The sequence below is a fragment of the Geotrypetes seraphini genome, chromosome 9 (genome assembly GCF_902459505.1).
Source record: "Geotrypetes seraphini chromosome 9, aGeoSer1.1, whole genome shotgun sequence".
In the NCBI taxonomy this organism is placed as follows: Eukaryota; Metazoa; Chordata; class Amphibia; order Gymnophiona; family Dermophiidae; genus Geotrypetes; species Geotrypetes seraphini.
Window position 1 is genome coordinate 124,265,627 of NC_047092.1, and position 12,534 is coordinate 124,278,160.

The 12,534-nt window shown below is 44.9% G+C and overlaps 1 protein-coding gene across 1 annotated transcript in view; it reads left to right on the forward strand.

The window, feature by feature from the left end:
• INPP5D (inositol polyphosphate-5-phosphatase D) overlaps positions 1-12,534 on the forward strand; it is a 377,227-nt gene that overhangs the window by 246,131 nt on the left and 118,562 nt on the right. Inside the window, exons 14-15 of the mRNA XM_033958845.1 lie at positions 230-326; positions 1,425-1,563. Coding sequence (XP_033814736.1) covers positions 230-326; positions 1,425-1,563 — 236 coding nt within the window. The remainder of the gene's footprint in view (positions 1-229; positions 327-1,424; positions 1,564-12,534) is intronic.

A 12,534-nucleotide genomic window follows, 5' to 3' on the forward strand; every position in this document is an offset into this window, starting at 1 on the left:
TATTATTCTGGGGGTGAGGTCTGGGGAGGAGCTTGGGTAGATCTGGAGAGGGGTCTAGGGCGGAGCTTTTGGGCCCCCCAAAACAAAAAAGCGTTCCGCTGCCTATGGGTAGAAATCAAGGATCTGATCTTCAACAAGGGTCACCTTTCCTTTCTCTTCCCTTACAAAGTGTTCCGTTTTATGCACAAGCTGTTTTGATTTCATAACAATTTACTTTTTTTTCCCATAGGTAACAAAGGGGCTGTTGGGGCATCATTTATGTTTAATGGGACATACTTTGGGTTCGTTAACAGTCATTTGACTTCCGGAAGTGAAAAGAAACTTAGGTATTACATTTCTCAAGCTATTTTTCCTTCTTTCTGTGCTGGTCCATAATGCATTTGCCTCCTTTTCCTGCCTTTCCTTCTCATTTGCACTCAACAATTCCAGCTTCAGAGGGAACATATAAGAACTGCTGCTTATGGGCTCCTTCTGCAAGCAAGAGTGTATTGCAGGCACTGTTCCCTATAGGTTGAGCAAGAGTTCTCCATCTATAGTCCAGCCAGTGCAGGGTGTGGTCTCAGTACTGCATTTTCAATAGTGAGAGACAGACCAGCTCTGCATGCCCCCAGGGAATCTGCCTGTCTCTAGTGCAGTGTCTTGCAAACTTTTCAAAGCCACGGCACACTAAACATGGTGGCCGCGGCTTGAGGGCATTTGGAAGTGCGCAGTCGTCGACATGATAACATCGACACAATGAGATCATGTGCATCCGTGACATCATCATGTCGATGTCTGCGCATGTACGAAGGCCCTCCAAACGGGGTCCTGAGCCACCAGTGGGGGATACTGGAAAGAAAGAGGCGAGGAGAGGCGCTGGCGCCATCTGACTGCCTACAGGATGTGTCTCTCACCACAAGAGGCATGTTCTTTTGGCAGTCTTCTGGCACCTTTTCTCCTCTCCGGCATCTTGCAGCACACCTGGAATCTCGGGCAGCAAACTAGTGTGCCGCAGCACAGTTTGCAATACACTGCTCTAGTGCTTGAAATTACAATATTGAAGCATTGCCCCCCTGCTGGCAGCAACGCAGTTGCAGGCCTCCCACTCAACTTAGAGGGAACAGTGATTGCAGAGAGGATAAAGGGAGATGAAATGTACATATTTGTTGCCTTGTACACAGAAAATCACCCAAGCCTTCCTAAATATCGGGGCTCTAAATATGTGCCTAATTTGCCTATGCCTTCATCTAGCCCTCATTGTAGTACCCCAGTCTGTTTATATTAGCTGGTTTTCTTTAAATGGTTGTTGGGTAGGGGGAGGGTTCCCTGCTTTCAGACTTGCATTTTAGTTCTCTTTGAACTGGTTGCATGAAGATGTTGTTTTCCTAAAGACAGTGTTATGGGTTCGGTGCCAGGTATCAGTAATATTTTATTTATGTTATTAGGAGAAACCAAAACTATATGAACATTCTCCGCTTCTTGATGCTTGGGGACAAAAAGCTGAATTCATTTAACATCACTCACCGTTTCACTCACCTGTTTTGGCTGGGAGACCTGAATTATCGCATTGATTTACCAACATCAGTGAGTGAACAAGCATCTTATCAAATGTTTTTGTAGCTGAACGGACATAGAACTTGATTAACATTTGGGAGAAAAGTAGTGGAAAGAGTGTGGAAAAGTCCTACAGGACTGCTTGCACAGTTTTGGAATAGCACATATGGGGGCTAATTTTAAAGGGCCTTCTTGGAAACTTATAAATAAATAAAAAATAAATAAAGGGCCATCTAGTTTTAGGAAGCAGGAAGGTGCTTAAATAATGCTATTCTACAAATTTACACACATTAAGTGATCTCATAGAATACTGCCTAGTTGAAAAGTACATGGCATGATTTGATGGCATGCACTTTGCCAATGGCCATGTATATGAGAGAGGTTTGGGTAGAACAGGTATGTCTGTAGATTAAAAAAAGTTATCATTTATTTGCATACATGCTGATATCTAAGTGTAAGCATTTACACCAGCTATAGGACAGATAGAAATGATCACATTTTAATGTATGTGTGTTTTCGGTCATATGCATTAATATTCTATAAAGACAAGGAGGTGTCTACTTCTCTTTATAGTCTAAGCTTGAAATAGGTGCTATAAACAGTGCTTACTGTATAGTGCACACCTTGTTTCAAAATTAACCTCACTATGCCTAAGAATTTCATTTTCTGCAACTTCAGAAAAAAATTGTTCAAAGTACAATTTTCATTGTGAGTCCATTTGGGCAGGAAAATAATTGATGCACCTGAATGTAACTCACGTTGAGCTAGATTTGTAAAGGGTGAGTAAAATCTACGTAAGCAAAATCTACAAGTGCTTCCGGACTTTTTCCCAAAACTATTCAATTAACCAAAATACCACAGAGCAAATTGAACGGCTAACAAAAGAAGGACGACAAACTGTCCAGAAAATTACAAACTTTAAAAAAATTAAAATTCAAAACAAAATAAATACTCAAATTAGAAACAAAAATGCAGTTCTGTAAATACTCACTGAACTGACATAGGATCAGATTCTCTAAATGGTGTTGAAAATTTGGAGTTGGGAAACATCTGTGCTCAGCACTATTCAATAAAGGAACTTCCAGTGCAACAGGTGCAGAGGTCCTGAACAGCTGGGTAGTCACCCTCGAACCGCATGTTTATGGAGAAGGCGTCAGTCATTTTCTTTGCTGCAAGTGTGTTCAGAAGGTATCTGATATGCTCTGACTTTTTAAATTTTATTTTGGATTATTGTTCCCAGAATTTGCAGCTTTCAGTGCTCAGATGTTCCCAGTGCTCCTGGGACAGTTCTGACTGCAAGAAGACACAGACTCTTGGCGTAGAAGTCTGTAGCTAGCTGGCGTCTCTGTTGTCAGGGTACCTGCCTAGCCAGCCTGCTCTAATGGTTAAGGTCACTTGGGGACCATTCCCTATATAGCGAAGCTTGCCCCAGATTTTGTCTGAGGCTTGAGCACAGGCTATGTGGCCCCGAATAGGTCCTGTGGGCTGGAGTGGGAGCCTGTTTCGTAGTTTCCTTCCCCCTTCGATGTGCAAGGAGCTGTGTCCGTGGAGGCATAGGCAGCGGAATGCTTTATTGTTTGGGGGGGTCCAAAAGTTCTGCCCAGCAGGATTCTGAAGCATGTCTCTCCCCCAACTCTTGACTCCCCCACCCACCTCCTCCTGGTCACTGTAATTTTAACCAAAAGCAAAGGAAAACAGCAGAAATGATTTTGTGATGCAGGATTTTATTCCAGCAGAGTATCACATCAGATATATCCACATATGTGTTGAAAGGAGGGGACCCAACACGGTCTATGTTTTGACTAAACCGTCTTCCTCAGAGATCCTAAAATTTGAGAATACAATGATAAACACGAATGTGGATATAAAACGGGCTGCTAGAAATCACTGGTGACGTCTAGTACCAAAGTTGACCCTGCATGGCAACTGCCCCAAGTCTTAAAATTACAGCGATCGGGAGGAGGTGGTTGGGGGAGTAGAGCTGCCCATTACTGATTCCTCCGATCGCCAGTCTTTGGGGAGGCTATGGCCCTTGTAGCCTCCCTCATTCTGATGCCCATGTGTGGAGGTGTCTTCCCACCTTCCCAGTTCTGGCTAGCAGCCTGAAGAAGCAAGCAGCTGACTGAGGCAGAAGTCTTCTGTCCTTCATAGCTCCAGTGGCAGCTCAGGCAGTCCAATCACAAGCAGGAATATGTGAGCAACTGGCTATTGCAGCCTATGGAGAAAACCAGGAGGGGGTATGGTTACCAGATGTCCGGATTTCCCCAGACATGTCCTCCTTTTGAGGATATGTCTGGGGGTCCAGACAGCTTTTCAAAACCCGGCACATTGTCCTGGTTTTGAAAAGCTTGGAACAAATCACTGTCAGGCAGGAGGGCATCCGTGAATTTGCAAATGACCTCCTGCCCAACAAGAGCAGGCAGCAGGGGGCGAGGCTAGGGCAGAATTGGAGGTGGGATGGGTGGAACTGGGTGGGCCTGGGGGGCAGATCTAGGGGTCCGGATTTTCCAAACGGAATATCTGGTAACCCTAGGAGGGGAGGGGGGTCCTACAAATAGCATTTTATAGGGTTCCTAGGACCAGATTGGGGGTCCCCCACCGCTGAAACCCCTTTCCCTGAAATATTTGCATTTTCATTTAGCTCTCTCAGGCCATTTTTATCACTAAAATTGCTATTGCGGTGGCCATCTTGGACTTCCCAATTTGGATTAAAAAGTCTCTATCTGCCTTAATGTACTTCGATTTAGCAAGAAATCACCATAGATGGACTCCTCAAGCTCTGATACACTGGATTCATGCCAGATTTATGCTGGAGGGCCAGATGAGGATCGCCTTTGTTCCACGTGCTGGGGGGGGCACATGAGGGAAGGGTGGGGGTCTCAGGCTCAGCCCCTTCTTAACACAAGGGTGTTAGGAATACAGAATGGCAGCTCGGGGGGGAGGCTTAAGCTTTTTGAGAAGCCTCAAGGGCTGAGTCCGCGTCTGCGGTGAAGAGTTGCCACACTGAAGATGCTAGACGATCAGGGAAGCAGATGGAATTCCTGTCCAGGATTTTATGCCAGATTTTATCAGTTTGCTCCATTATTCATATTTTAATTTAAACAGCAGTCTACTGGTTCTGTGCCCGCTTCGGCAGTGGCACAGGAGGGGGGGTTTGAGATTCAGACTTTGGCTATGCAGACTTCTGTGATAAGTGGGTCTAAGGCATAGTCCACATGCTTCCCTTTGCATCCGGATGTTATGGTGCTCCTGAAAGCAATGGGAATCCCCGGAGGGGCCATTGAGGGTAGCTAAAGCAATGTCAAAGCTGTACCAAATGGCAGCGGATTTTAAGCAGATGTAAGTTACAACGAAGGTGTACCCCTTAGTAGCACAGCTTACCAAGCGGACTTCACTCCCCAGTGAGGGGGAAGTAGTTTTTAATGAAGCGCAGTATTGCAGGTTGGATTCCGTCACAAAAAAGCAATTTGAGGCCTTAGCATTGGAATTGAAAGTGGCAGTGGCAGCATCCTTCATTGCTTGCACCTATCATATTAGACTGTATCGCTCTCTTCTGTTGGAGGAGGACATTGTTCTTCCCTTGGTGTTAACAGGGGTTGATTATGTTGCAGATGCGCTGTATAAAATAAATAAAGTAACACATTCACACAAATAAAGCAATATGAAGGAACACAGCTACAGGACAAGCCAGAAATAAACCCAAACGGGAGGTCAAAGCCTCAGAAGAAAGCCCTCCCACCGCCACAAAGGTGACTTAAGGTGTTCAGGCAATAAACCTCATAGGCATTAAAAAAAACCTCCACTACGTTGGAGGAAATTTGAACTCTAAGACACTGTGACTTGAAACCAGAAGTGTCTGTGCGGTGCTGCCATGACAACGGCAACACTGCTGCAGAAACCGCCTGCCTCTGTAATCATGTCAAAAATCAAAGGAAATATAGATGAAAAATCAGAAGCATTGATTCCATTCCAGTTTCTGATTTAAACCCTCAAATTCCTCACTATTTAGAGTTTGTATCCAGAATTGTTTTGATTGTAAAATGCAGCAAGTTCTGTTGGTTTTATCCTCAGGAATATGGCAGATAATAAAGCAATGCAGATCATTGAACCTTTGATTATATTCTAGACAATGGGTAACGAGGGGAGATTGGACCCTGTTGTGAGAAATACACCCGAACTCTAAACAGGGATGTTGTTTGTCCTACATATATCCTGGGGCATGGACAGACGAACAAGTAGATGATGGGAGAGCTGGTAATAGGTGAAAGTACCCAATAAAAGGACTTGAGGGTAATAGTGGACAACACAATGAAACCGTTGGCACAGTGCACAGCGGCCTCTAAGAAGGCGAATAGAAATGCTGGGTACTATCAAGAAAGGTATTACAACCAGAACGAAAGAAGTTATCCTGCCGCTGTATCGGGCGATGGTGTGCTCGCATCTGGAGTACTGCATCCAATATTGGTCGCCGTACCTTAAGAAGGATATGGCAATACTCAAGAGGGTTCAGAAAAGAGCGACACGATTGATAAAAGGTATGGAAAACCTTTCATATGCTGAAAGATTGGAGAAACTGGGGCTCTTTTCCCTAGAAAAGCGGAGACTTAGAGGGGACATGATAGAGACTTACAAGATCATGAAGGGCATGGAGAAAGTGGAGAGGGACAGATTCTTCAAACGTTCGAAAACTACAAGAACGAGAGGGCATTCAGAAAAATTATGAGAGGACAGATTAAGACCCAATGCCAGGAAGTTCTTCGTCACCCAAAGGGTAGTGGACACCTGGAATGTGCTCCCAGAGAGTGTGATAGGACAGAGTACGGTTTTGGGGTTCAAGAAGGGATTAGATAATTTCCTGAAGGAAAAGAGGATAGAAGGGTATAGATAGAGGATTACCTGATGGGCTGCAGCGTGAATGGACTGCTGGGCATTATGGATCCTTGGTCTGACCCAGCAGAGGCACTGCTTATGTTCTTATGTTAGACTACAAACGATGTAGTGCATGACATGACATGTCTTGTTTCAACTGTTTGTCCCGTATGTGGATGAACAAAGCTCCCTGTATATTCCAAGGTGATGTTGCATGTCGGACAATTTCCACATTTATAGTAGCCATCCACACATTTATCAGCATCCATCTTTTTACTAATGTCTGATGGACTCAAAAGTTCTTTAAAGTTTTTTGCCTAGTATGACATTTTTAGGGTCATAAGCAAGGTGTCTTTATTCAATTTCTGCTCGCAGAATGCTCTGGATCGGGCAATGAACTGGTAATTTCTCTTCTAAATCATGTTGAGCAGGTTACCTTTTAAGGGACAAATGCTCTTTGAAAAGGGTTTGAACAATCTGATGGCCAGCGTAGCAGAACGTCCTAAGGCCTTGTCAGATGCTCACTCCAGGACCATTAGGGGATCCAGGCATGGTAGTTCTTGGGCCTTTCAATACACAGGAGGGTTCTCTGGACAAAGAGCCTACCGGGGTCTAGGCAGAGGTTTGGGGGCATCAGATGCCCTCAGTCCTCTGGCTCTCGATCTTCAGCAGCCTCCAAAAAACAACAATGATGCCAGGTTAATAGCCTTCACTCCACAGATAGTGGGGAGGTTGTCAGAGTTTTAGGAGATTTGCTTGGACAAGTGGGTGTTGGACATAATTCAAGAAGGTTATAAGCTCAAGTTCTTGCACCCTCTGCAGGATTTCTTCCTGGTTTCTTCATCCAGATGGCTGGAGAAGGCAGTCGGGATCAGAGCAATAATAAAGCAACTCTTAGTTATTTGAGCCATAGAGCCCATACCAAACAAAGAATCGGGCTTAGGCAGATACTCTATATATTCCATCATGCCTAAAAGAGATTTAGAGGACGGGAGGCCAATCCTGGACCTACAGTCAGTCAACGCAGCACTGAAGGTGTCGTACTTCCGCATGGAGACCTTGAGATCAGGTATTGCCTCAGTGGTGCCATGGGAATTTCTAGCCTCACTGGATTTGATGGAGGCTTATCTGCACATTCCTATCATTCTCACTCACAGGCAGTACCTGTGGTTCCATGTGTTGGAGAGACAATTTCAGTTCTCACTCTTCCTTTCGGGTTCGCAATAATGCCTCGGACATTCACTAAGGTGATAGTGGTTGCAGTAGCACACCTGTGCAAGTCAGGGATACAGGTGTTCCCCTATCTGGACAATTGGCTAATCAGAGCCCCATCCAATGCCGAGGGGGAGATGGCAGCGAAACAAATTATACAGACATTAGTGTCTGGGATGGATAATCAATTTTCAAAAAAGCCACCTGGAGCTGTCTCAATCCCTGGAGTACCTGGAAATTCAGTTTGACATGGTGGTAGGCTGTTTTTCTTCCAGAGCCATACAGACAGAAGCTAAGATGCCAGATTGTAGAAATTTTAGAGCATTACCTTAATATGCTAGGGTTGATGGTGGCAACCATAGAGGTAGTCCCTTGGGTAAAGGCTCATTTATGCCCACTGCAGACCATGCTGTTGGAATGATGGTCGTCCCAGACAGACTCTCTTCATAGGCCATTGGCCTGGACTCTGGAAGCGCATCACAACCTAATATGGGGACTTTGGCCAAGGGGATACTGCTCCATATAGAATCCTGGGTGATCCTGATGATGGGAGTTCTTTGCGATGGGTATCCAGTGCAGGGAAAATGGTTGTCCTCTCAGAAAAAATGGTCAGTCAATCAGCTAGAGTTGAAAGCCATTCAGCTAGCACTTTGGATTCTGGAGAACACTCTCGAAGGCAAAGCAGTCAGGGTCTTCTCAGACAATGTCACGGTGGTGGCATATATAAACCATCAGGGAGGCACCAAAAGTGTTCCCCTGGGGTTAGCAGCACATAGGTTATTTCATTGGGCAGCAGTTCATCGTGTAGCGTGGCCGTCCCTTAGGGCAAGGCAGGGACTGGCACACAACTACTAGATAGCCCTGGCATGCTTCCCCAAGAGGGATAAAAGTCAGAATGGCACCACACAGGTAAGTAGTCAAAGTAATGATATCAAATTTATTTCTCATCCAAACTTGTCAAAACAAAATGTGGAAAAAGAATCCAAAAATATTAGCAATCATGAGCAAAACAAAACAATAATGCAGTACTCGCCAGCCTGGTCTGCTTAACTCCTAAGTGTTCAGCTTATGTTCCAGGTAAGTCCTATCAAACAATGGCTTCAACAGAATAAAGCACAAGTTCAGTCACAAGTAGTCTTTGGGCCAAACACAAAAACTATATCTTTGCAATGCTGTAGATCTTCTCTCCTTTGCAGGAATTAAGGAGCAGAAGGTTGGTGGATTTACCAAATTAGTACCTCGCCGAAGCAAAGTACCAAAAATAAACCCTCAAAAACACACCACATAGATGTCGGGCAAATCCTGCCCCCCAACCTTCAAGGTTTTTACAGCTTCAGGAGGGACATTACTAGTGCTGCCTAACTGCAGCTAAGCCTCTGCTTGCAGTAGCCATCTTGGAGCAAAAAACAACAACTTTTAAACTACAAAATAAATTGTTAGCAACTTTCCTTCCTCAGCAAACACAGTCCATTCACTTTCCCAGCTACTAAAACATTTCTTCAGCTGAATAATTTTTCCAGCAGTAAGACAGCCCAAAACCCAAAGAAAATCTTTTCAAAGCAAACACACAGTACATTCAGCTTACTTCCATTTCCTCTGGAAGGGCAAGATCTGGCAAAGCATTCCAGTCCATATCTTCTGGTTCCTCTGGGTTTCTTCCTCTGCCTCTGGGCTTAACATTTCTACATCTGCTGGTCCTTGAGAAGGTGGAGGCTCCTCCAACATGGGAGCTTCCCTGGGCGGCTTCTTCCTCTGGGACAACCAGCTCTCTTAGTGCTGCAGAGCTGTGGTGCCAAGCACAGCCCTGCGCAGGGGAAGGGCTTTCTGCAGCTCAGGCTGCCTTTCAACCTGTTTGGTCAACAATCTCAAGCTGGGAGTTCTTAAAGGGACCAAACCTGTTTTCTCCAGGCTATGCTCAAAGTTCTGTCTGGTCTCAGCCTGAACTTCATAATCCTGCTCCTGTACTGCAGGGACATAATGGTCAGCCCTAACCAGCTTAGCAGAGTGTTTTCTGGGGTTTCTAACTGGCATAAGACTGGTACGGGAGTCGGGCTTGTGACAACCTACATGCACTTTCTGCAGCCCATATAGCAGGAGTGGACAATGTTCAAGCCAACTATCTGAGCTGGCAAACCATGGATCCCAAGGAGTGGTCCCTGTCCCAGAGATCATTCAACTGCTTCGTGCGCTGGTGGGAATGACTGACATTTGAACTCATGGCAGCAGCATCCAACAAGGAGGTTGTAAGGTTCTTCAGGTGAAGGTACACAAACCTGGAAGCGCAGGTATGGATGCCTTGGTGCAGCGTTGGCCCATATCAGGCCTGCTTTATGATTTTCCGCCTTGGCCCATGATAGCCAAAATCATATGAAGGATAGCATCTCATCAAGATTTAGTCATTCTGGTAGCCCCAGATTGGTCAAAACGGCCCTGGTATGCGGATCTAGTGTGACTGCAGAGGGTCAGGAGCCTCAGGCTACTTCTTAATACAACTCTGCTGTCACAGGGACCAATTGCCTAGGAGGATCTGGAACACTTTGGGCCTACGACTTGGCTCTTGAATGTGAGACTCTATAACACAGAGGTCATTCGAATGTGGTTGTGGCAACTCTTCTCAGGTCCAAGAAACTGGCAACATTTGCCACCTACACAAAGGCTTAGAAAATGTTTAGAACATGTGTATTAAGGGCCTAGCAGTTGGTTCACTTAAGGTATAGATAACAGATCTCTCGTGCTTTAGGGCGCAGGTAGATACAGTCCTGATAGCAGTGCATCTGGTTGTCTCCAGACTTTTGAAAGAAGCATTGTGGCTGTGTCCTGGCATCTTGGGAGTCCCATCTGCTTGTCCTTGGAGAAAGCAAAGTTACTTACCTGTAGCAGATTTCTCTGAGGACAGCAAGTATATATTCTCACAACTTGCTAACCTCCCCTAGTTGGCTTCTTAGCTTTGTTACTAAACTGCAGGTCCCACGAGCCGACGGTAGACGGGCAGGATGACACCAGCACTCAAGTAGTACAGGCAGTGCCTTAATATTTAAAGTGACAGTACACATGGTATCTGTCCTTACAGGTTAAAAATGTCACCCCATCTTTGATAATATATACTTGCTGTCCTCAGAGAACACCTGCTACAGACTGACAGCCTCAGCATTTTTAGTTGGCCTAACCAATGTCAGCAAAGGCCTATGGGAGATCATATCATTCATGTCTGACCTTAGGGCATGTCATTGAAAACAGCCTTAGCCAGCCTAAATTAAATCAGTGCTTAAAGGTAACAAAGAACCTTGCAGTTAAGAGGTGTGAAGAGGTGTTAAGATGTGCTAAGCTGTGTTAATGTTTGGTGCTTAAGATGGACAGCTTAAGATATACAATAAGTCCAGGTGCATAAGCTAGCACAGATAATAAGATTAATCAGAAACCATTGTCAAAGTGATACTGGAAATTCTCCCTCTTTTCTTCTCCAATCTCTCACACCCCACTCACCTTATTCACCATTGTTTCAAACAATTTACAAATTATAAACAGAAAGATACTGGGACGTACAATAGTTTCTATATTTAAAATAAGACTCCAACCTATTAAAAAACCCTCTCTGCAACACCCCCTCTCCTCTTCTCTGTCTGGAACATCACCCCCTCTCTCCCTGGAACATCACCTCTCTCTTGCTCTCTGTCTGGAATATCACCACTTTCTTCTCTGTCTTTTCCTCTGGACTCTGTAAGGCAGGGAAACTGCCTTTTCTCTCTCCTTAATTGTAATGCTTAATTGTAATCTTTATGAATCTTGCGTTTCTGTAATATTAAGCTTATTTCTGCACTATATATATATATATATATTCTTTATGCAAGCACTCTTACTTTTCTTTGTCAGTAATTTTACTTCCTACTGAATCTTCAACGAGGGTATCAAACCCGGGACCTGGCGGATTGTAAGGCCACCTCAACATTACCCCTCCAAACCTTACACAGACAAGTAACTTTGCTTTATCTATGTTCTTATATATTTCTATATGATTTAGATTTAACATTTTTTAAGGATTATTAATATGATTTTTATATATTTATGTAGTTTGATTTGGATTTGCCTTTGGATTTGATTTGGATTTGCCTTTGGGCAATACGTGGCCACGTCAGGCCTTTACATTTTATGTCTGTTTGGTCTGCTCTTTGTTCTGTTATTTATAGAGGAGGACCATGGCAGGAATATGAGGAATTGTTGCTTACATACATAACTTACATAACACTGTAAGTTACGCACCTTCCTGCCTCATTTAAGAGCCTTCACATTACACCAGCTTTAAGGCTGGCACTAACTGCAAGTGCCTATATGGTGGTGAAAGGTGTGGCTCACTGGTAGAGCTGCTGCCTCTGCCACCAGAGATTGTGAGATCAAATCCCAGTGTTGCTCCTTGTCAGGGCCGGATTTTCCTATAGGCTAACTAGGCTTCAGCCTAGGGCCTCAAGATCAAGAGGGGCCTACATTCAAATTGTTAGCAAAATTAAAATTACACTATTCTAAAAATAGTGAACACTAAAACACTGAACCGAAAATAAGGAGAAATTCTATGCTTGGGGATCGGAATCAGAACCGGCTCCGGCCGCAATGGGGCGCCGACTCGGCTTCTCCCTTTCTTTTTCTCGCCCTGGGAGGAGGATCGGGGAGGGAAAGACGTCAGTCCGGAAACAGCTGGGCAAAGCCCAGTCCCGCGGGGAGAGAGGCAAAACGTGGATCCGTCAGGACAGGGTTGCCCAAACTGGCATCGGGGGGTGGGGTGGGGGGTTTCAGTGGAAGGGGGATGGGAGGCAGGCGGGCATCGGAGGGGGGGTGAGGTGAAGAAGGACGCACTGGGTACACTATGGACATAGGAAGGGGCAATGTTGTGTGTTATGTTTGATTAGTTATTGTTACAAGTACCATATA